A 24,785-nucleotide genomic window follows, 5' to 3' on the forward strand; every position below is an offset into this window, starting at 1 on the left:
ACAGCCACAATTTCAAAGCAAAGCAGGAGAGTTCTTCCTGGTCAGCATTCATCCCTACTCCACCAAAAAGCAGATTATCTGATCATTATTACATTGCTGTTTGTGGGAGCTTGCTGTGCATAAATTGTCTGGTATGTTTTCCTACATCACAGTGACTGCTTCGAGAGTACTTCATGGCATAAAGCTTTGGAATTTCCGAGCTTCAAAAGGTGCTATATAAAAGCTAGTCTCTCTTTTCTCTGCTGGTTGTGTTGGGTTGCATCCTGGGTCGAATGCTGCTCAGACGGGGAGATGTTGAGTCTTCCGGGGTTTTGTTAGATTACGTTTGGGAGTGTATTTACAGAAATTCCCACAGCCGATAAAAGTTTCCATCCTTGTTTATAACTCCCTCCATACCCCTTGCCCCTCTCTATCTCTGCCATCTCCTCCAGCCCCACAACCCTCTGTGCTATCTGCACTCCTCTAAGTCCAGTCTCTTCAGCATCCTCTGTTTCCATCACACCACTACTGGCGGTCGCGCTATCGCCTGCCAAGGCCTTAAGATATGGAATTCTCTCTCTACACCTGTCCACCTCTCTACCTGTCTCTTTCCAGTTCTAAGACGCTCCTCAAAACCTACCACTTTGACCAAACCTTTGGTCACCGTCATAATATCCCCTTATGTGGCTCAGAGTCAAATTCAGTTTGATAATCGCTCCTGTGGAGCACCTTGCGACATGTTAATGATACTGTATAAATGCAGCCTGTTGTTGAAACAGTGGGTCTGATCAGAAGTTGTCTTCATTTCCTCGGACAGATGTTAAGTGGGTTTTGTTTCTCGAGATCAAAATATGTCCCTATTCATTTGCGAGGAAGCTCACTCCGTTAAGCACAATCCTTTCAATTAAAGTGCCTTCTTGTAAGTACATAATCCATCTCTGTCCTCCCAATATAAATAACATATTGTTCAGCTAACTGGTGGAATTCAGCCAATGTAAATATTAAACTCGAAATACTTCCACTTATAGAAACCTGTCCTCGTATTGTCAATGTGGATCAGTGTTTCTTTGAAAAGAGGATATTTGATTTAATTCCTTTCTAATTACCCCAGGAAAATTCTGTGCTCCCCACTTTGTGGCAATTACATAACTGGTGTTAACAATCGCCCCACAAATAGCAAATGCAGGAAATCTTCAATTTCGGTCTGATCAGCAAGATGAACACATATTGTTCAAAGAGGTTCTTGACATAATATGAGGGTACTATGTGCTTAACAGTCTATTGTACTGGGAAGAAATAGGTCAGCTTAAACTGTAAAATCAGAATACTGGGGGTTTTTTTATTCATTCACCAGATGTAGGCGTCACTGGCTGGGCCAGTATTTATTGCCCCATCCCTAATTCTTTTTTTAATTCATTCATGGGATGTAGGCATCACTGGCCAGGGCAGCATTTACTACTCATCCCTAATTGCCCTGGTTCAGAGGGCATTTAAGAGTCAACCACATCGCTGTGGGTCTGGTGTCACATGCAGGCCAGACCAGATAAGGACGGCAGATTTCCTTCCCTAAAAGGCATTAGTGAACCAGATGGGTTTTTACAACAATGGTTTTGTGGTCCATCATTACACTTTTAATTCCAGGTTTCTATTGAATTCAAATTTCACCATCTGCCGTGGATGGATTCAAATCCGGATCCCCAGAGCATTACCCTGGGTCCCGGGATGACTAGTACAGCAACAATACCACTACGCCATCGCCTTCTTGAATCGCTGCAGTCCATGTCGTGTAGGTACACCCACAGTGCTGCTAGAGAGAGTCCCAGGATTTTGACCCAGCGACAGCAGAGGCAAATTTACAATGAAACACACCGTGTCATGGCACGGAGCCCCCCAAGCGACACGGATTGTTGTGGGGAGCCCAAAGTGAATGAGTTTCCAAACATTCAAACTGGGCGCATGAACTGATGCTACATTCGCAAAGTTACAAAGGGAAACGCAGAGTAAGTGAGTAATTTTTGGGACCGGGTCCCGTGAGTGACAGGAATGACAGGCATCCGGGGTGGTCTCGGCAACATGTCCGCCTCCGATCAGCTACAAAAACACACCCGAAGAAAACATCTTGACCATTTCGCAAAGCGGGTCTGTCTCAGTCTCTGTCAAACCTTCACAAAGTAAATAGTAAGTCTCTGCTATTCCACCAGGAAAGCAATGCTTGGAAAAGTAAGTTTGAAAGGAGATTGAAATGTTCAGAAATGATATGAACAGGTAACCAGGAATTGCTCCTTTTCCATCCAGGTTGCCACAGGTATTACATTTCCCCCTTGTTTTTGATAAATCCCTCTCCTCCCACATTCTCTCTCTCTGATACAAGGCTTGCCAACAATCATAAAGCAGGCCACTAGGGCATACAGTGAGCCAACTCGCTCTACCCAACAATAGTGAACTCTGCCCGCTCCCCTCAGCCCGTGATCGCCAATGCAAGTCGGGAGCTTATTCATCGGTTGTTTGAATGAATAGGCAAGGCCACAGACTAAACATGTCAGTGGTGGCTCCAATGCAACTGGCCTGGCCTCTGTGGGTTTGAGTCCCACTCCTGTCCAGACAGACATTCCAGGGAAATGCTGACCTGTCCACCTTTGGATGTAAAAGGCCCCATGAGGCTATTCTGAGGAAGAGCAAGTGACACCCTTGGTGTCCTAGCAAATATTAATCCCTCAATCAACATCACACAAAACAGATTCTGGTCATTATCATATTGTTTGTGGGAGCTTACTGGATGCAAACTGGCTGTGACGTTCCCCACATTCTCATTTCAAAAGTACTTCACTGGCTGTACAGGTTTGAGACTTCTGGTGGTTGTGAGAGGCGCTATATAATTGCAGGTCATTAAATTTTGGTATGGCTATGAGAAGGTTTTAAAAGTACTAGCCCACCGTGCTAGGACAGGAGAAATTGTAGTCCACACACATGTTTACGATTAACTTTTTACCTCAATAATGCCAAGTCTGACTCAATGACAGGAAATAGATAGAGACAGATTCGCCTGGCACTGCTCTGGGCTATATCATATTAGCTGGTTTCATAGTCACATCTTCAGAATCATTCTTTGGCTCTCACTCCAGACATCATGTCCAGCTCAGAGAGACACCAGAAACTGGACTGGAAAACAAACCGTGGTTGGAGAGAAGATGCTGGGCAGTCCCAGAGCCTCACTCCACGCATTCCCATTCTCTCTTAACAATCAGCAAGCTTTGATGGGGAGAGGAGTTTCAGTAAAACCTCAGCCAGTTTGCTCAAAGCTGAAACATTGACCTCCAGCCAAGTTTTAATTTGACTTTAAATGATTGTAACATGGGCTGGCCTGAAACCACAGCAGCAGCTCGTGCTCTTCCACACTGTTATGAGATTTTCCAGTGAATGATGAGATCTCAGTAAAGTGCAATGTTTCTCCGGTCTCCTAGGTAACAGATGCGTTGTCAGTGCAGGGCTCCAGTCTGCTATCTCTACCTCTGAACAGAATTATACAAACAGACCGACATATCGATGTTCGAGTGGGCATCTAGTCAGCTTCCCTCTCCTATCTGCAGACCTACCGTTCTCGCTCCCTCTCTCTCGGTGATAAATCTGTCGGTGATATTTGGCTTTTCTCGTCAGCAAGTGCTACGTTTCCTCACCTCTTGTTGCAATATTTACCATCTTTACCATCATTCAGACAAGAGGTAAGCTTGGATTTCAACAGTGAAAGAAGCACTGATCAATCTGTGTATTTTCTTGGCTTTGCCTTTGAGGTCCTGGGGTGGAGCGGGAGGGGGTGGAACCCCAAAAATGAAGCTGAGCACAGAGCCCCACTAACTGTAAGTCCGCCACTCAGCGACAGCAAAGGAACGGCGATATATTTCCAAGTCAAGATGAGTTGTGGTTTGGAGGGCAACTTGCAGGTGGTGGTGTTCCCATGTGTCTGTTGCCCTTGTCCTCCTAGGTGGTATGTGCCGTCGAAGGAGCCTTGGTGAGTTGCTGCAGTGTATCTTGTAGATGGTGTACTCTGCTGCTACTATATGTCGGTGGTGAAGGGAGTGAATGTTTGTGGATGTGGTCCCAATCAATTGTACTGCTTTATCCTGGATGATGTTGAGGTACTTGAGTGTTGTAGGAGCTGCACTCAACCAGACAACTGGAGAGTATTCCATCACATTCCTGACTTGTGCCTTGTAGATGGTGGACAGGCTTTGGTGGTGAGTTACTTGCCACAGAATTCCCAACTTCTGACCTGTTGTTGCAGCCGCAGAGTTTATATAGCTGGCTCAATTAAATTTCTGGCCAATGGTGACTCCTAGAATGTTGATGGTGGGGGGAATTTAGTGATAGCAGTGCTGTTAATGTTAAGGGGAGCTGGATAGACTCTCTGTCAGAGATGGTCATCACCTGTGGGTAAATTTCCTCTGGCTTGCTGCCTGAAATTGGGTGGGATTCTCAGGGGGAACATCTAGGTGGTGAGGCCTACCATTGCCAGATTTCTCTCTCCTCACCCTTGCTGAGACTACCCATGCACCAGCAGGTTGGAAGTCAATGGAACTGAATGTGGGGTTGGGAGCACAATCAATGCAATAACCCCCAAGCCCAACTTCTGGGGGGACACAGTGGTGATGTCACTAGACAAGCAATCCAGAGGCCCAGGCTAATGCTCAGGGGACATGGTTCAAATCCCACCACGGCAGCTGGTGGAACTTAAACTCAATTAATAATAAGTCTGGAATTATAAAGCTAATCTCAGTAATGGTGACCATGAAATTGTCATTGATTGCAAAACCCATTTGGTTCACTAATGTCCTTTAGGGAAGGAAACCTGCCATCCTCACCTGGTCTGGCCTGCATGTGACTCCAGACCCGCAGCAATGTGGTTGACTCTTAACTGCCCCCTGAAATGGCCTAGCAAGCCACTCAGTACAAGGGCAATTAGGGATTGGGGCAACAAACATTGGCCTTGCCAGTGATGCCTACATTCCATGAAAAAATAAAGGAAGAATTTCTGCCCAGTGGGCTGGGATTTTCCAAGCCCCTCATGCCGGTGGGATCTTCCAGTCCTGCCGATGTGAATGGAGATTCCCATGCCAGCCGGACCCGCCGCAGGGGAACGCATAGGCTGGAAAATTCCGGCCATGGTCCTTTTCCAAAGCGCATTCCTCGTGCTCACTGGATAAACAAGGGGAGTCTTTACTGACCTGCTCGTCGTTTTGGTTGCTCACCACAGCTTCATATGGGGGAGGTGGTTCCACTGGACAAAACACTTCGATCCCTTTCATCCTGGTTGCATAGATATGAGTCAGAGGAATGACATCATTGCTCAGAATGCTGGAACAACAACAGGAACATGTCTTCAACTAAGTCACAACTACCTACAAGCTCGCTAACAAGACCACTGTTCAGAGCAATTGTAAGATTATTGAGATTTTTTATTTCCTGTTACAGGTGTTGTAGATCTTTATATAATGAGTATGTATCAATGCTGTAAACGAAACCTTTTAGTGGTAGCAATCTTGATGTATGTATTGAAATAAAGATCATGGAATATATGCAGGATTTCTTTGCTGATGATGCAGAATGCAACACACATCATGGCCTACAGTAGCATCACGATCCCTAGCGGTTATTTCCTTTCTGAAAGTACCCAGCAGAGCCTGAGAACCTGCCTACTGCCAACTATATGCCCCCTTCACTACTTATTGATCCAAGTCTCTTCAGCCTCCAATGCCTCAATTTTAAAATTTTCCTCCTTATTTTCAATTCCCTCAAAGGTCTCACCACCCCCTCCCCCACCCCCCAAACTCTCCGTAATCTCCTCCAGCCCCACAACCCTCCAAGGTCTTTGCTCTCCTCCAATTCTGCCTCTTGCGCATCCCCAATGGTAATCATTCCATTTTGGTAGCAATGCTTTCAAACGCCTAGACCCTAAGCTCTAGGATTCTCTCCCTAAACCCCTCCACCTCTCTCTCCTTCTTTAAGACGCTCCTTAAAACCTAGATCCTTGGCCAAGTTTTTGGTCACCTATCCTAATATCTCCTTTTATGGCTCGACCATATCAAATTTTGTTGATAATGCTTCTGCGAAGTATCTTCAGACATTTTACTACATTAAAGATGCTAACTAAATGCAAGTTATTGTTGCTGTTGTGTTAATAGTAAGATACACTTGGAGACAAGTGACAAAGGGCAGTGATATCAGGTTATGGATAGAAGTGGTTTTATTCTCGATCTGCTTACACACTGCTGGGTAAAATCGATTGGTCTAGGCTTGAACAAATTTGATACAAACAATTTGACATTCCAGGATTATTCCCGTTCTGTTCCCAGGATATTTGAGATCCCCCAAAGCAGCATTCCTCAGAACTCAGCATGTAGTCAGTGCCAGTCCACCTGGACCTGGTGAGTCCAGGCTGATCAGCTAAGGGGAAGGGGGGGGGATGCTGAAGGGATCATAGAAGCACCCCCAGCACCCCAAGTCGGCTCTTAGACCACCTTTTCCAGGCCAGACCCCATCCACCCTCTCACCCCCTGGACTCCCCCAACCCAAACCCGTCCAGAATTCTCAGAGAAGAACACTGCCTCTACTCACTCATGGGCTCGGGTTTACACATGCACAGCAGCATAGTACAGGTGCCACAGACACAGAAGATGCAGAGTTGAGAAACCCTGTGTCCTAGAAAGCTCAGACCCAGACCGGGGACCACCACCCCCATCTTATAGTTATGATCCCAGTTTTGATCTTCTCCACAAGTGGAATTATTTTCTCCATATCCTGCTCTATCAAATCTCTTCATTATTTTAAAAAGATCTCTATCTGGTCAGCCCTCGGCCTTCTCTTTTCTAGAGAAAAGAGCCTCAGCTTAGTCCTGATACATATAACCTCTCAGTTCTGGTATCATCCTTGTACATGCTTTGAAATAGGGACATAGGCAAAAGATTCTGCCTGTCTGCCCTTCCCTCACCATGGAATTCTCACCAGTTTTTATTCAAGGTAGAAGCTAAGTGGATTCAGTGTAACTCTCCCCATGTTGTGGGAGATCTGTCTAGATTTCCACGCCATACATCCCACTGGGGCTTTCCGAGGCCAAGTTTGAACAAGTAAGTGGTTAAATGGGATGCATGGCATTAAATTCTCCAATTGGGCTGGACTAGACTGAACCAACTGAGCTTCAGCCCTAAGCACAGGTGTTGTGACACCTGGGAGAGGCAAGTATTGCTGGGAAAGCTTAAATGAGTTCATTGGAACAGAAGAAGGCCATTCAACCTTGTGAGCCTGTGCTGCTTTTCAATGAGATCATGGCTGGCCTTGTATCTGAATTCCTTCCTCCCACTTGGCTCCACATCTTATAATATCCTTGTCTAACAAAAATCTATCCATCAGCTGCTTGGTGGTAGAGAACTTGAATATCAAACGATCACAATTTACACTACAGGAGAAAAGAGTGTTGCAGTATAAATTGTTGTCATTGTTTGAAATTTGGAATTCTTGCATTTATCCTGATGAGCGCAAGCTTTGGTAACATGTCTCTCTTTACAGCAATAAATCCATCGATCTTGGATTTTAAATTATTAATTTAGCAAACATCTACTGCTCTTTTGGAAGAGTGTTCCGCACTTCTGCCACCCTTTGTTTGAAAAAGTGTTTCCCAACTTCTCTCCTGAATGGCCTAGTTCTGAGTTTAAGGTTATGGCCCCTTGTCCTAGTCTCCCTGTCAGCAGCGGAAATAGTTCCCCTCTTTCCCCTGCTTCGATCCTTTCAAAATGATAAAAAAAACCTCAATAAAATCACACCTTAACCTTTTGCATTCCAAGGAATACCAGCCATGTTTTTGTAACCTTTCCTTATAATCTAACCCTTTTGTTCCTTCTGAGGCAGTCCCTCGAGACCAAGGATGACTTCCTTCCACTCCGGGGGTTGTGGGTCCTGAGGTGGGCGAAATGCTGGATCCACACACTCTGCCACAGGTGGGGTAGGTAGTGTTTGATGAGACGGGGGTGGGGGGGGGAGGTGTGGATGGGTGGGATGCTTGGACTTTGGTCCGATCCTTCCGCTGTTTGCACTTGGCCTCCACCTGGTCCTGTAGGACACGTTCGAAATGGCTAGCACCTTCTTCTCCCCAGTTTGGATGGTCTAACCTTGGTCTATTCTAACCTCGGGACCCTGGTGATACTGTGGTAGGTTCATGTTGCATTCTTTCCAAGGCCAATATATCCTTTCTAAGCTGCAGCACGCAGAACCCAATACTCCAGGTGCGGTCTAACCAGAGCTTCGAATAGCTGCAGCAAAACCTCCTCCTCTTTATATTCCAGCGGTCTAAATATTAGCCTTTTTGGTTATTTTTGTATCTGGACACTCCAATTTAGTGATCTGTCTACATGGATCCCAAAATCCCTTCATTGTTCGTAGCTTTTCACCATTTATGTTTTAGTACATGTCCATTTTCTCCTCTAACGAGTGGGAATAAAGTTTAAAGGAATACTTTCCTTACCGTGGATTAATCCTGGGAGTGTAGGAGCAGAAAGTGGAGAAGTATGGAGGAGGGGGAATGGGTGGAACAAATTCATCAGGGTCAGGTATCTGGCGAGCTCCTTCAGACTCTTCTTGGGGAATCTGGGCTTCAACCTGTCAAAGCACCGGGAGCAACAAAGAACCATGAGACATTGTGGGATAAACCAGGTAACGCTGTGAACTGATCTTGATTACATAAGCATCTGCAGTACGACATCGAAAAAAAGGGGGAAAACCTTCATGTTATAGCATTGATGCTTAACAAACAGCAATTGCTAAAATTGAGCATTTTTCTCCAACTCTGATTCACTAACAATCAGCACTAGAGAGTTGGAATCAATTATTTCTGTCCTCAATGAGGAGTTTTTAAAGCAGCTGTTTGGTAGTTCAGAACTTGCCTCTTGCTGAAAAGAGGGACATGCTGCTGAAGCTTTTCATCTTGCACTCATCAGGATAAACGCAAGAATACCAAATTTCAAACATGCACAACAATTTATACAGCAAGAGAAAAGGGTGCCTGTAGTATAAATTGCTGAAATGGTTTGAAATTTGGTGTTCTGGCATTTGTCCTGATGAGTACCAGAAGATATGCAGGCATATCTTCAATTACATGAGAAAACCCCATACCTAAAAACTTAAAAGCAGCGGGAATATAAATCCTCAAACTCCCTTTTATTTGAATTATCAGATCAAATAAAACATTGCAGAATGGATAAAATAACATTTTTTTACATCAACGTTTGTCTCTTTTCTTTATTTAAATGTTGCACAGTAAATTTTGCACAGTAGTATTAGCACTCAAATCTCATCAGTAACTGTAGGCTAAAAAGATGGGTTCATGTTTTCAAGATTGTCCCTCATCAGGGCTCTAGATGTTGCAGACTAGCGGTTCTAACTGAGGAACACAGGCATGTTCTTCATTTGGAAGTCCCTGGTCTGGAGACCCTAATGCCTTTAAACAGGTTCGGGGAGCACATGCAAACTACAGCTCCCTTTGTCTGTGACCCTCATTAGATCTACTGCTCTATGTATCTCTGGGCCTCTCTTGGCGGCTTACTTAACTGTGGGATGTAGCCTACCATGATAAAAACATTTTTTAAAAAGACACAGTTCCACAAATAAGATATAGAACAGGCTTGTCCAACCCACAGCCTGTGGGCCCCTAATGTGGCCCCCAGAGTGTATGTTGGGTCAGAGAGTTTGAAGGTTTCTGCTGTGGGCTGCTCCTCCAATCACAGCCTGTTTCAACATTGAACCTATCAGCAGCAAACATGGAAGAGAACCAAGCTGTGACTGGAGGAACAGCGAACACTGGTAACTGTAGAGCACATAGGGCCTCAGCTCACCACGCTTTGCCCCTCAGCTTATAGTGCTTTTGCCTGGCTCTGGCTAAATTTCAAACTATTTCAGCAATTTCTACGACAGGCACCCTTTTCTCCTGTAGCATAAGTTGTTGTGAATGTTTAAAATTTGGCATTCTCCCTACATTGCCCCTGCTCTGGGTACGTTCCCCTGGCACACCCCACGTTACCCGGTTCCTCCCCACATTCCCGGTTTTCAGCCAGCTCTTAACCCTTCCCTGGGTGGGCACACACGTTTGGGAGCTGCTAAGCCTCAGGCTTCTCTTCTGATCTCACCGTAAATTCCCCACCCCCGCAGCCGATTTGGTGAGCGAGGGTGGGCGAGTGAGCGAGTGAGGGTGTGGGTGAGTGAGTGAGTGAGGGTGTGGGTGGGTGAATGAGGGCGTAGGTGGGGGTGGGTGGGTGAGGGTGTAGGTGGGGGTGGGTGAGTGAGTGAGGGTGTGGGTGGGTGGGTGAGTGAGGGTGTGGGTAGGTGAGTGAGGGTGTGGGTGGGTGGGTGAGTGAGGGTGTGGTGGGTGAGTGAGTGAGGGTGTGGGTGGGTGGGTGTGTGGGTGAGTGAGGGCGTAGGTGGGGATGGGTGGGTGAGTGAGGGTCGATAAGTGAGGGTGGGTGAGTGAGGGTGTGTGAATGAGTGAGGTAGGGTGAATGAGTGAGGGTGGATAGGTGAGTGAGGGTGGGTGAGTGAATGAGTGAGTGAGAGTGGTTGGGTGAGTGAGAGTGGGTGAGTGAGGATCTTTGGGTGGGTGAATGAGGGTGGGTGAGTGAGGGTGGGTGAGGTGGTTGAGAGTCGTTGAGTGGATGAGCAAGGGTGTGTGTGAGTGAGGGTAAGTGAGTGAGCGTGGGTGAATGAGGGTGAGTGATTGAGGGTAGGTGATTGATTGAGGGTGAGTGAGTGAGGGTGGGTGAGTGAGGTTGGGTGAGTGAAGGTGGGTGGGTGAGTGAGTGAGGTCGGGTGGATAGGTGAGGGTGGGTGAGTGTGAGTGGGTGATTGAATGAGGGTGAGTGAGGATGGATGGGTGAATGAGGGTGGGTAAGTGAATGAGGGTGGTGGATAAGTGAGGGTGGGTAAGTGAGTGAGGGTGGGTGAGTGAATGAGGGGAGGGTGGATGGGTGAGTGAGGGTGGGTGGAAGAATGAGCATGTGAGGGTGTGTGGGTTTGTGAGGGTGTGAGTGATGAATGAGGGTGGGTGGGTAAGTGAGGCTGGGTGTGTGGTTGTCTGAGAGAGAGTGAGCATGTGTGTCTGACAGAGGGAGGGTGAGGGTGTGAGAGAGGGAGAGGAAGGGTGAGTGCATGTGTGTTGAGAGAGAGAGGTTGAGTGTGTGTGTAAGAAAGGAAGGGGGTGTCTGTGTGTGTGTGCGTGCACGCGTGTGTGTGTCTGTGTACATGTGTGTATGTGTGCATGTGTGTATGAGAGAGAGAGTGAGAAGAAGGGTGTGTGTGTCTGTGTGTGTGTGTCTGTGTGTGTGTGCGTGTGTGTATGTGAGAGAGAGTGAGAAGAAGGGGATGTGTGTGTGTGTGTGTATGCGCATGTGTGTGTGTGTGTGTCTGTGTGCATGTGTGTATGTGAGAGAGAGTGAGAAAAAGGGTGTGGGTGTGTGTGTGTGTGTGCGCATGTGTGTGTGTGTCTGTGTGTGTGTCTGTGTCTGTGTGTCTGTGTGTGTGTGTCTGTGTGTGTGTGTGTGTGTGTGTGTCTGTGTGTGTGTGCGTGTGTGTATGTGAGAGTGAGAGGGAGGGGAGAGTGTGTCTGGCTCTCTCCCAGCCTCAGGGTTCTCATTCACCCCCACCTCACACAACAGGAACTCTCAGGAATCCACAGTGGTGAGGGTGAATAAGTGTGCACCTTGAGATTGAGAGGGAGCTGAACACACACAAACTCTCACCCTTTCACACTCGAATGGTCGTTTTATTTTTTTAAAGTAATAAATAATCAACTTATTGCTGTGATTTTCTTTTCCTCAGCAAGTTGTTTCTTTCCATGCGTCAGCTTTTTTTAAATTTAACGCTGTGCCGAATCTTATCTTTCTGAAATTTGCTCACATCAGCCCCCCTGAGTGTGAGAGAAATTGAAATGTGATCCCCCCCCCCCATGTGGAAATGTTGGACAAGCCTGATATCGAATGAATAGGACTGTGAGACAGCCCAATCCCCTACTCCATAAAACACATAAATAGTATGTCAATGATTGAGAATTTAATGAACTCAACCTGACAACATGTGATCGATGGACTTTAATACAAAATGCAGAGTGCAGTAGATCTTTCATTTTTATTAAGGAGACCTGCATTTTGCAACGTATTAAAATTGTTTGTATAGTGAAATGTTCATAATTGTGCAATCTTTTTTTACTTTATATTTTATTTTTATTTTAATGATTGTCTATAAGTACGTTATGAATTATGATGACTTGTTTTATTTGTAGACACATCATCATGATGATTTTTCAATAAATCGGTTACCTATCTACCTATCCACCCAATGTTTAGTCCAAACTTATCATCACTTGACAACAGCCCACTATGATACATTAGAATTAAGGAGCTTCAACTCCAGACGTTGATTGGATATTCTTCCCATGGTTACTGAAATACATCCTCAAAGAAAAAGAAAGGATTTACATTTATCTCGTGCCTTTCACATCCTCAGGACATCCCAAAGCACTTTACAAACCAATAAGGTACTTTTTGAAATGTCGTAATGCAGCAGCCAATTTTCACGCAGCAAGATCCCTCATACACCAATGTGATAATGAACAGATCATCTGTTTGTACCGATGTTGAGAGATGGGTAGAAATTGGCCAAGCACTAGGGAGAACTCCCCTCCTTTTCTTGCAATAGCATTGTGGGATCTTCTACATTCACCAGAGAGGGCAGGAAGGGCCACAGTTTAACTTCTCATCTGAAAGACGGCACTGCCAGCACTGCAGCACTCCCTCAGTACTGCATTGGGACTGTCAGCCTGGATTTTGTGCTCAACTCTCTGGAGTGGGACTCAAACCGTCGAACTTCTCATTCAGAGATGAGAGTGCAACAGATTTTGACTGGGGATGTGTCCCTTTGAGTGAGGCACCTGCTGGATTTCTGACCATCAAATCAAAAGATTAGCGGTGTTGGCCTTTGCCGGACAAGTGGACATACATGTTCATGGTTAATTAACTCACCACCTGGGGTCGTCTGCCAACAAATATCTGGAGATACTGCAAGGCAGCAGCTACAACACACACTGTGGTGGTCAATGCATTCAATACACATATGGCAAACAGCAGGTCCTGAAAATAAGAAAGGAAAGCATATAACAATTCAGCATTTACTACACAATGTTAGACCAGGAGGCATGGCTGTCATTGTATAAAACATCAATGTAAGACAGTCAATAATAAACCCAACTGGGAGTTCAGGAGAAACTTCTTTACCCACAGAATGGTGAGAATGTGGAACTCACTACCACAGGGAACAATTTAAGGGGAAGCTGGATAACCATAGGCGAGAGAAAGGGTCAGAAGGTTATTTTGATAGGTTGAGATGAAGAGGGATGGGTGGGGCATAAACACTGGCAGAGAGAGCTGAGCTGAATGGCCTGTTCCTGTGCTGCAGACTCTCTGCAGTTTGACATAATTGAGCCTGAGGTTCACTCCTGGAACTGAGACTGACTTACTATGGAGCATTGTCTCATGGACTGGATGGTCAGCATTACTGAGTAGCTAACAAGCCTCCAAACCAGCATAAAATGTATTATGGATGTACGTGTCATTCACATTGACAAATAGAATCTATTAAACTTGAACCAAGATGGGGAAGTGTGCCATGAAATGTAGCGGGGTTGTGCAAAAGTAGCAAACAAGGTATTCTAACATCCAGTAAATCGGAACATACAAACAAACTTGAAAAACAACGTCTCTTCCAGGTAATCCATGTGATGGATTATTTACATGCATTTTCACATAGCCTAGATTGGTATAGATTCAACAAACAGAAATCTTCAAACTTGCAAACTCTTTGGAACAGAGAAGTTTAAGTGGAGATCTAATAGAGGTGTCCAAAATTATGAAGGGTTTTTTAATGGAGTGAGTAAGGAGAAACCGTTTCCAGTGGCAGAAGGGTCAATAACCTGAGGGATACAGATTGAAGAGAATTGGGAAAAGATGCAGAGGGAGTGATGAGGAAAATGATTTCACTCAGCGAGTCGTTGCGATTTGGGATGCGCCGCTGGAAAGAGCGGTGGAAGCAGTTTCAGTCGTAACTTTCAAAAAGGAAGTGGAGAAACACTTGAAGGTGGGAAATTTTGCTGGATTATGGGTGAAAGAGCAGGGTGAGTGGGACTGATTGGATAGCTCTTTCAAAGATCTGGCACATAGATCGTGACGGAGGGCTGGATTGGAGTCATTCCATAACATCAAATCCCGACTGACACCCATACAATGTGGGCTCTGTTTAATTGGGTTCCTGGCCTTTGGAAACCTAAACAACTGGCCATAAATTTGTAAAGCCTCCAAAACGCAGAATAATAAATAAAGATTAAATCCAGCAAATTCATGCCTTTCAAACTGCTCAACTAAGACCTGATGGGTATACTTGATGGAGGTTGCCACCTCGAAAATAATTAATGTTATTCCCTTTGCATTCAAGAGTTGCAGCAATGAGTCCATGTGGTAGGAATGAAGGAATGCATAGCTGATTATAGAAAGAGCTTCATTGTGTGTTTAACTGAGCATTCGACACTTACACTTGATGCTCTTGAGATGGTTATCCATACTCCCTCATATCCCTGGTATCATTCTAATAAATGTCCTCTGCACCCTCTCCAAGGCCTTGTCATCCTCCTAAAGTGTGACGTTCAGGATTTCAGACAATACTCCAGCTGAGGCCTTACCAATATTTCCTAAAGGTTTGGCATAACTTCCTTTTACTTATGTAATCATTGCCGCTCCTCAGGAGCTCACCTTCTTTCCTCCAAATAAGAAGCAGCCTTCTCTATTTACTCAGTCACCTTCCAAGTCTGTTTCCAGTCTTTTAAATCATTGTAACATCAAAACTAATTGATTAAAGAGGTCCTCAGGTTTACTCATTAGGAGAGATTGAGCCAGATTGTGAGGTTTCTGTTTTCAGCATCAGCGGTCTAATCCCAGAGTGCACAGTCCTGTTCCGAGGTCCACTTAAGAATGTCAACAATTCTCTGCCTGCAGGAGGGGTCAGAGGCCTCTGATTTGAATAGACCCAGAATTAGATAGTCTGGACTTGACAATGTAGCTAGTTCCCAGTGTGGAAATTAAAACCAGGCCATTCAGTTGATCGTCAGGAAGCGCTTCTTCACACAGCTCAGATGGGATCTAAGATCATTGGAACAGAGGAGCCCTTTAGCCCTTCAAGCCTGTTCTTCAGTCCAATTAGATCATGGCTGATCTGTACCTCAACTCCATCGACCCACCTTGATTCTGTCATCCTTAATACTCTTGCTTAACAAAAATCCATCAAAGTTGGTTGTGAAATATCCAATTGACCCCCAGCCTCAACAGCCTTTTAGAGGAGAGAGCTCCAGATTTCCACTCCTCTTTGTGTGAAGAAGTGCTTCCTGACATCAACTCTGAATGGCCTGGCTCTCACTTTAAGATTTTGTCCCCTTATTCTGGAGTCAAGAACGAGAGGGCACAGATTTAAAGTCATTTGTAAAAGAAGCAAATGTGACATGAGAAGTGGTTCAGGTCTGGAATGCACTGCCCGGAAGTGTGGTGGAGGCAGGTTCAATTGAGGCATTCAAGAGGACATTGGATGATTACTTGTGTCGGGGTACAGGGAAAAGGCAGGGCACTAGGTCAAAATGTTCATTTGGAGAACCGGTGCAGGCACGATGGGCTGAATGGCCTCCTTCTGTGCTCCTAAAATTCTGTGATTCTGTGACTTTCTCCCCAACAGAAAAAATAATTTCTCTCTATCGACCTTATCAAATCCTTTAATCATCTTAAAATGAAGATGTTTTCTTGGAATGAGCTAGCTGGCTCCAAAGGCTGTGACCCTTGGCTTGGTGTCCCAGAAATATGATTTAATTCACAACAACCAGTTAACATTCAGCCTGAGTTACACAGAGAAATCCTGAATTCAGGATCTGAAACCTGTGCAGAATTGAAATGTGCTTGTGTGTTTGAAACATTTCCTTTTTGTGCCCGTGCCGATTCAATGAATCCCGATGTTCCTGTTGTTTTGATTTAATCAATTGGTCAGGATTTTCCCAGAATCCTAGTTAAGAGTTTTCCAAAGACACTTTGCAGTTACTCGGTGGGTTCCTTGTTACGGCTGAACTGTACCTTAAGCACAAGTCGCACTGTGTCGCAGGAGACGGAGAGAACCGGGTATAATATCAGTATCTCCTTCTTATCATTGCATTTCATTGACTGGTTGTCATCACAGCAGAAGCAACTATTGCCCTCAACAACCTTGACCTTTAAGGAGAAACAGGAAAAGATATTAGAGGGGTTGGTAAGAGTAGCACTGGGCAGCCACACTAAATCATATTGTCTGATCCATTCATATTTGTCAACTGGTCAATTCACACCTTAACATTTGACACATCACTGGGTATTATTTCCTGATACACTGATGGTTGTTTTTTGGCAGTAATGCTAAGCAGAGATGTCTGCCCTCTCCAGTGGACCTCAAATGTCCCTTGGCCCAACTTTTTGAAGAAGAGCAGGGGAGTTCTCCCTGTTGGGTAGCACACTTGCCACTGAGGTAGGAGGCTGTGGGCTTGAGTCCCATGCATGAGATTTGAGCACATAAACCCTAGGCCGACACTCTCAGTGCAGCACGGAGGGAATGCTGCACTGCTGGGGATGCTGTCCTTCAGATGGGATGTTAAACTGAGAATCTGTTTGCCCTCTCAGTTGGGTGTAAAAGATTCCACGGCACCATTTCTTGTTGAACAGCAGGGGGTTTGCCCTGATATCCTGGGGTCAATATTTATCCTTCTAGAAATATCCTTAAAAAGGAAGAGTTTTTTTGGTCAGTATCAAAATGCTGGTTGTGGGAGCTTGCTGTGCGCAATTGGCTGCCTTGTTTCGTATATTACAACAGTGACCTCTTTTCAAAAGTACATGATTGGCTGGAAAGCACTTTGGGACATCTGGTAATCGTGAAAAGTGCTATAGAAATGCAAGTCTTTCTTTCTCTCATTCCATCAACTACTGATGATCAATTGATAGACTTCAGCTATACAAAGCCCTGGTTAAACCACATCTGTGTTCAGTTCTGGGCACCATGCTTTAGGAAGAATATATTGGCCTTAGAGGGAATTTATTGGCCTTAGAGGGAGGGCAGCGAAGATTTACCAGAATGATATCCAGACTACAAAGGTTGCCTTACAAGGAGAGATTGCACAAATTAGGAATTTAGAAGGTGAAGGGTTGAACTTATTAAAGTTTTCCCAAAACATTCAGGGGTACTGATGGCTTAGAAAAAGAGAGAAAATATTTCTGCTGCTTGAGGAGTCCATGACTATATGGGACATAGTCTAAAAATTTTGCACTAGACCTTTCAGGAATGAAACTAGGAAACACACAAAGGGTGGTAGAAGCTTAGAACTCTCTTCTGTAAATGGCAATTGATGCTCAATCAATTGTTAATTTGAGATCTGAGATTGATAGACTTCTGTTAACCAAAGATATTAGGGGATATGGGGCAAAGGTGGGAATGTGGGGTTAGACCACAGATCAGCTATCATCTCACTAAATGGGGGAACAGTTTCGAGGGATTAAATGGCCTCCTTCTCTTCCTACATTCCTGTGTTACAATGATCTTGCACTACTGGTTATGGGAGCTTGCTGTGCAAAAGTAGTTCCTACACTTCCTACATTAGAGCAATGGCTGCACTTTGAAAACAGTTCATTGGCTGTAATGAGCTTTGGGATGTCCTGAGGTTGTGCAGGTGCTACAGAAATGCAAGGTTTTTTTATTTTTATGACTGCCAATGTCAAAGGAATAAGGCACTTTCTATCACTCTCTGACAAAGGATGTGGATGATTTAAGATTACATCGCAGAGTTCACTCAGGCTGCAGAGGCGATAATCACGGCTGCTAATCATTTATTTTATTCCAGTTATATTAACGCCCATTTTATTTTTGAAAAAGAGCTTCTGCTTCTATTTTTGAATCATCCGTAAAGTGTCTGGGCGCAAAACACAGGCCAGGATTTCCTGATCCTGCTAAAGCGGGGGTGGGGCCAGAAAATGCAGTAAGCCTGCCACTAGTCCACTGACTTCAGCAGGACCGGAAGATCCTGCCCACGCTGATGTGCATCACGCTGCAAGGCATAGCTCAGTGGGTAGAACTTCTGTCTCTGAGTCAGAAGGTTGTAGGTTCAACCCTCACTCTAGAGACTTGACCACAAACACTGGCTGATGCTAGTGCAGTATGGGTGAGCGCAGCACTGTGGGAGAATCAGTACTGAGGGAGGGCTGGACTGTTGGAGGGTCAGTACTGAGGGATTGCTGCACTGTCGGAGGGTCAGTACTGAGGGAGTGCTGCACTGTCGGAGGGTCAGTACTAAGGGAGTGCTGCACTGTTGGTGATGTCATCTTCCAGATGACACATTAAACTGAGGACCTGTTTGCCCTCATGGTGGATCAGAAAGATCCCATGGCACCATTTCAAAGAAGAGCAGGGGAGTTCTCCTTCGTACTCTGGCCCAATATTTATTCCCCAATCCAACATAATTGAGAGCAGTTTTTCTAGTCACTGTCACATTATTGCTTGTGGGATCTTGCTGTGTACAAATTGTCTGCCAGCTTTGCTACATTACAACAGTGACCACACTTCCAAAAGTACTTCATTGGCTGTAAAGCACTTTAGGAACATCCTGAGGTCAATTACCTTGAACTTATGACCCTTGAATCAGATAAGTCATCACATTTTGCAGGTTTCTGGGTAAGTTGATTCCTAGATACCCCTGGTTTGCCCTATATGCAGGGTATGTGGATGCGGTCTGGGTGGTACCCTACTGCCAGTGCTGAGCTACATCTGATCTTTCAGCACTGTGATGGAAAGATTTGTAAAGCAACATACGAGAACAGGACAAAAGCCTTTTCTTTCGTTTGAAGTGAGTTTATTTTTTGCAACCATTTCAATGTCCTTTGTAAAAGCCAGTTTCATATTGGATAATTCATCAACAGAATCTAAACCCCCCACTGAAAAGCCTGTGTGCACTTCAACCGTGCAATATCTGCAAAGTCTGATGAATGCCGTTTTTTGAAGAAGTATTTGTCTTCCCGCACCACCCTGCACTCACTCACTGAGCTAACCTCGCTCTGTTAATCCCCAGGGTCAGGCCTCTTCCAGTTCCTAGTTAAAACAGCCAACTTTGTGCCACTGGCTATCTCGGATTCGGCGAATGGACTGAATCTCTGGCTTGCGGCCGCCCCACTGGTTCCAGTGCCTGTAATCATTCTTCTCAAACACGTACTGGTAGCCGCGGTAACCTGGGTACTGGTAGCCCACCCAGGTCCCGCAGGCCACACTGGCGCTGCCAACTCTGTCGGTGAAACCATAGGAGTACAGGCTGGGAACGTCATTGTCAACGATCTCCATCTTGCGGCCCTTAAACTCCGCCATTTCGTACAGGCAGATTTTGTGCTGCTCTGACTCCATTAGGATGGGCCTGAAGGACATGATGTACTCGCTCCTGTGGCTGTTGGACCAGGAGTCCCAGCGGGGATATTCTCCCCTCTCCAGGACAAACATCTCTCCGCAGAAGTTGGCCTGCTCGTAGAACACCCAGGGCCCACAGTCAATGCGAATGGAGCCCACTCTCTCGAAGCCACTGTTGCACAAATTCATGCACTCGCCAGAAAACTCCTTGCAGCGGCCCTGGAAGTTCTCATGCTCAAAGGCCCACATCCTGTAGGCGAACTTTCCCATGTCGAGGTTCCTGGGCTGCGGGTTCTTCCGCTCGGACTGAGGGGTTGTGCGACTCACCTTCTCTGACATGGCTGCTCTCGCTTAGCTCCTGGAAGCCTGGCTGATGATCAGTGGTCGTTTGGCCGCCTCTTTTATACTCTGCTCTGAGCCGAGTGGGGGATTACTCAGACACAGAGGAAGTGCAGAGTCAACAGATCTGAGATAATGAAAACCCCAGTCATCAGGAGTGAGTTCACGTGACACGGAAAGAGGAAAAGGGAGAGAGAAAGGGAGAACGAGAGTCAGCAAGACCTGCTTTTGCTCTTATTCATCATAGGGCACCGACTTCTGGGAACTTTAGTGAAGAGTCTAACTACACTATCAGCATCCCGATGGTTAAAATCACATCGATTCAATGTTCCACTGAGATCGCTGCGATGCAGAACTGTGGCTATTTCCAAACAATCTGACACTTATTAAAAGACATACTTGTGTTTCTAAAGTGCCTTGCACCACCTGAGGACAGCACAAAGCTTTAGAGCTACTGAAGTATTTTTGTAGGATAATCACCATTCCAATAGAGGAAATTATAAGCTGTAATTTAATGACGTTGGTTGAGGGTTAGGTATCAGCCAGGATGCCAGCTCCCCATCAAGATGGTGTCATGGCATCTTCTGCTTCCATCCAAGGGTATTCACAGCACCTCATCCAACAGGTGGCACCTTGGACAGTGCAGCACATCCACAATATTGCACCTGGCATATCAGTCTACTACATTTATGTCACTGGAGTGGGGCTTGAACCTTCAACTCTCCAACTGAAAGGTAGAATTGCCACCCACTGAACCACTCATCTATGCCAAATGTTAGCATGTTGCTGCCAAAAATATGGTGCTGCACTTTATTACGTTTCACACTGTGTCTTGAATCATGTTGATTGAACATAAAAGATACACCAGTCTCAGTTTGGGAATGGTAGTGTGGTGGTAATGTTGCTAGATTAGTATCACAGAGGTCTGAATTAATGCTCTGCAGACATGAATTCAAATCCCACCATGTCTACTCAATTAATTAATAAATCAGGAATTACAATGCTAATTTTGTTAATGAATTTTTTATTCATTCATGGAATGTAGGCGCTACTGGCTGGGCCAGCACTTATTGCTCATCCCTAATTGCTCTTGAGAAGGTGATGGTGAGCAGCCTTCTTAAACTGCTGCAGTCCATGTGGTATAGGTACACCCACAGTGCTGTTAGGGAGGGGGTTCCAGGATTTTGACCCAGTGACAGTAAAAGAACGACGATATATTTCCAAGTCAGGGTGGTATGTGGCTTGGAAGGGAACTTCCAGGTGGTGGTGATCCCATGTGTCTGCTGTCCTTGTCCTTCTAGATGGTAGCAGTCATGGGTTTGGAAGGTGCTGTCTAAGGAGCCTTGGTGAATTCCTGCAGTGCATCTTGTAGATGGTACACACTGCTGCTACTGTGCATCAGTGGTGGAGGGAGTGAATGTTTATGGATGGGGTGCCAATCAAGTGGGCTGCTTTGTCCTGGATGGTATCAAGCTTCTTGAGTGTTATTGGAGCTGCACTCATGATCATGAGATTACTGGATTGTCATAAAAGCCCATCTGGTTCACTAATGTCCTTTAGGGAAGTAAATCTGCCATCCTTTCCTGGTCTGGCCTACATGTGATTCCAGACCCACGTCAAAGTATTTGACTCTGAAATGGCCTAGCAAACCACTCAGTTGTAAGTGCCTCATCATTTCCGGCTCACCAGCAATTTGGGTTGGGCAATAAATGCTGGTTTTGCCAATGACATTCATGTTCCAAGAACTAATTTGAAAGAAGGAAACATGGTACCCAACCCACACACAGTGACAATGTTATACTGTTTAGTAAAGTTGGTTGAGGGCTAAACATTGGCCATGATAATGGGAAGAACTTCCCTTTTTTATACTATGGACAGCTATGAAAGATAGAGCTGAAACCTAATCTTAACACATTTATTAAACTTTTATTTACAGAGATACACATTACAAGCATGCACCTTCAAACCCAACAACCATGGTTTTAATCTGCTCCTATTTACAGGAGCACAAGTGAATCCCCAGTTAATGCCCACCACCTGAATACAATTAAACACCCAATTATTATACAGTCAACATCCTGCTCTTCTTCACAATAGCGGTAGTGGGATTTGCACCTGCTCAATAGCTCCATAGTCATGAATGCGAACGTTCCCTATGGTCACAAAGTTTCCTGATGTCAAGGTCATTTTGAGACAAAGTAGCTGAGCACAGGTTGCAAGCCCAACTTGTATGGATCAGCTCTCATCCCGCTGTGGCCAGGACTGGACAGAAGACCCTACAGTAAGAAGTGATGGCTATTTACATTGTACTGATTATCTCCTGGATACAGAGCAGAAACACTTCACACCATGGCATTCCAACCCTCCGGAGACACAATCCTAGCCCTGCTTAGATTGCAGCACTGCACCTGATGACAGCTCTCACAACCAACCCGTCACTGCAACATAAATGGGCATCAGCTTTGTGTGATGCTGTTTGGTGACAGCCATGTTTGTTCTTTATTGGGTTTGATGTACTATGGGAATTGATTGGCAGAGTGAATTCTGTCGAGGAAGTTGAGTGAGGCATTTTTCAGAGGGGTCACAGGATGATGCAGCATAGGAGGAGGCCATTCAAACCACCGTGTCTGTGCTGGCTCTTTAGTTGAGCTGTCCAATTAGTCGCACTACCCCCCTGCTCCTTCATCCATTGCCCTGTAATTTATTTTCCTTTCAAGTGTCTATCCAAATCCCTTTTGAAAGTTCCTATTGAATCTGCTTCCATCGCCCATTCAGGCAGCGCATTCCAGATCGCAGCAACCCGCTGAGTAAAAATAAATGTCCTCATGTTGCTTCTGTTCTACTCGCCTTGAAACCTGAGCCAAACACCAAGAAATCTGCACCTCACATGGCCCAAATCTTATATCATGTTCATTGATGTTTAGTAAATGTGAAGTTGTGTTAAACCTTTATAAAACACTGGTTCAGCCTCGGCTGGAGTATTGTGTCCAATTCTGGGTTGTGGCACTTTAGGAAGGACGTCAAAGCCTTGGAGAAGGTGCACAGAAAATTTGCTTGAATGGTACCAGGGATGAGGGACTTCAGTCGTGCCTCTTCAAACATGAGAGGCTGGGATTGTTCTCCTTAGAGCAGAGGAGGTCAAGGAGAGATTTAATAGAAGCGTCCAAAAATTATGAAGGATTTTGATAATAAGGAAAAACTGTTTCCACTGGCAGTTAGTAACTATTTAATTACTAACAGTAACTATTCAGAGGCGATAGATTTAAGGTAATTGGCAAAAGAACCAAAGCTGAGATGAGATGAATTTGTTTTTTGACTTCTTGTGATCTGGAATGAATGGAAGAGCAATACAGCAGATCCAATAGCAACTTTCAGAAGGCATTTGCATAAGTATTTGAAAAGGAAAGGCTACGGAGGGGGAGTGGGACTAATTCGATAGCTTTTTGAAAATGCAAGTACAGCCACAATGGGCTGAATGGTCCTCCTTTGCTGTACGATTCCATGAATTATGATTGGGCAATCAAACTGCTCACTGTTACTCGATAAGGAATGATTAGTTTACAATCATTAATCCTGCATTATGGAAGTCACTGTAGATCAATCACATCAGGCACACTGACTGCCAGTAACTGCCAAAAGGACAGCTATTGACAATGAACAACATTAACAAAACCACCACTTAAACTGTATCACACAAATACTCATTTGAATTCAGTCCAATCTGATGAGATCAAAGTATTCAATGGCATTACCATCGCTGAATCCCCCATTATCAACATCCTGGAGGTTACCATTGACCAGAAACTGAACTGGACCAGCCATATAAATATTGTGATTGCACGAGCAGGTCTGAGGCTGAGAATTCTGCAGTGAGTAACTCACCTCCTGACTCCCCAGTGCCTGTCCCACCATCCACAAGGCACAAGTCAGGAGTGTGAAGGAATACTCCCCACTTGCCTGGATGAGTGCAGCTCCAATGCTCAAGAAGCTCAACACCATCCAGGACAAAGCAGCTCGCTTGATTGGCACCCCATCCATCACCTTAAACATTCTCTACCTCTGCCACTGACGCACAGTAGCAGCAGTGTGTACTTTCTACAAGATGCACTGCAGCAACTCACCCAGCTTCCTTCGGCAGCACATTCCAAACCCATGACCTCTATCACCTAGAAGGAGAAGGGCAGCAGACACATGGGAACACCACCACCTGCAAGTTCTCCTGCAAACCACTCACCATCCTGATTTGGAAATATATCACCGTTCCTTCACTGTCACTGCGTCAAAGTCCTGGAACTCCCTCCCTAACAGCACTGTGGGTGTACATACACCACATGGACTGCAGCGGTTCAAGAAGACAGCTCACTACCACCTTCTCAAGGGTAATTAGGTTTGGGCAATAAATGCTGGTCCAGCCAGCGATGCCCACATTCAGTGAAAGAAAGAAAACATCATCCACTTCCAGCTCAAATTGTCCTACATTAAATGAGTTGAGACAGTCTCCACCCAGCACCTCTTAATAGCACTAATTGGCAACCAGTATCAGGATTGCATGTCAACTGCTGCTCAGGGGGTAGCACCCTTGTCCCTGAGTTAGAAGGTTGTAGGTTCAGGCTCTACTCCAGAGACTTGAGTGTGAAATTCTAGGCTGATAGTTAGTGTCATGCAGTGGTGCTATCTTTTGAATGTAACATTAAACCGAGGCTCTGCCTGACGTCTCATGCAGATTCCACGGCGCTATTTCGCAGAAGAACAGGCAAGTTCTCCCTTGTGTCCTGACCAGCATTTACCCCTCAACCAACATCCCCCCAAAAAAGGTTATCTGGACACATATCGTATTGTTGTTTATGGGAGCTTGCAGTGTGTAAACTGGCTGCTGCATTTCCTACATTACAACAGTGACTACGCTTCAAAAAAGTGCTTATTTGGCTGTAAAGTGTTTTAGAATG

At 45.2% G+C, this 24,785-nt stretch overlaps 2 protein-coding genes and 1 long non-coding RNA gene across 6 annotated transcripts in view; 1 reads left to right on the forward strand and 2 right to left on the reverse strand.

Moving 5' to 3' along the window:
* fam189a2 (family with sequence similarity 189 member A2) overlaps positions 1-24,785 on the reverse strand; it is a 109,541-nt gene that overhangs the window by 24,259 nt on the left and 60,497 nt on the right. For 2 of the 4 annotated variants that reach the window (XM_041186785.1, XM_041186784.1), the window contains 4 exons: positions 16,167-16,301; positions 13,029-13,136; positions 8,489-8,622; positions 5,199-5,328 (listed from right to left, as the gene is read on the reverse strand). In XM_041186785.1, coding sequence (XP_041042719.1) covers positions 5,199-5,328; positions 8,489-8,622; positions 13,029-13,136; positions 16,167-16,301 — 507 coding nt within the window. The remainder of the gene's footprint in view (positions 1-5,198; positions 5,329-8,488; positions 8,623-13,028; positions 13,137-16,166; positions 16,302-24,785) is intronic. The other 2 variants (XM_041186786.1, XM_041186787.1) reach the window with 2 other exon arrangements.
* On the forward strand, positions 3,480-5,545 carry LOC121277383. Its single transcript, XR_005942870.1, has 2 exons — positions 3,480-3,698; positions 5,228-5,545. It is a non-coding gene; the product is annotated as an uncharacterized LOC121277383 (long non-coding RNA).
* On the reverse strand, positions 19,195-19,898 carry LOC121277382 (beta-crystallin B1-like). Its single transcript, XM_041186788.1, has one exon. It carries the CDS (start codon positions 19,837-19,839, stop codon positions 19,195-19,197), a length of 645 nt encoding a protein of 214 aa, XP_041042722.1. The 5' UTR covers positions 19,840-19,898.

This window comes from Carcharodon carcharias, chromosome 4 (assembly GCF_017639515.1).
Source record: "Carcharodon carcharias isolate sCarCar2 chromosome 4, sCarCar2.pri, whole genome shotgun sequence".
NCBI lineage: Eukaryota > Metazoa > Chordata > Chondrichthyes > Lamniformes > Lamnidae > Carcharodon > Carcharodon carcharias.

What these genes read in the sequence shown, in the direction of transcription:
- LOC121277382 (XM_041186788.1), bottom strand. Translation starts at nt 19,839, where the DNA reads ATGTCAGAGAAGGTGAGTCGCACAACCCCTCAGTCCGAGCGGAAGAAC.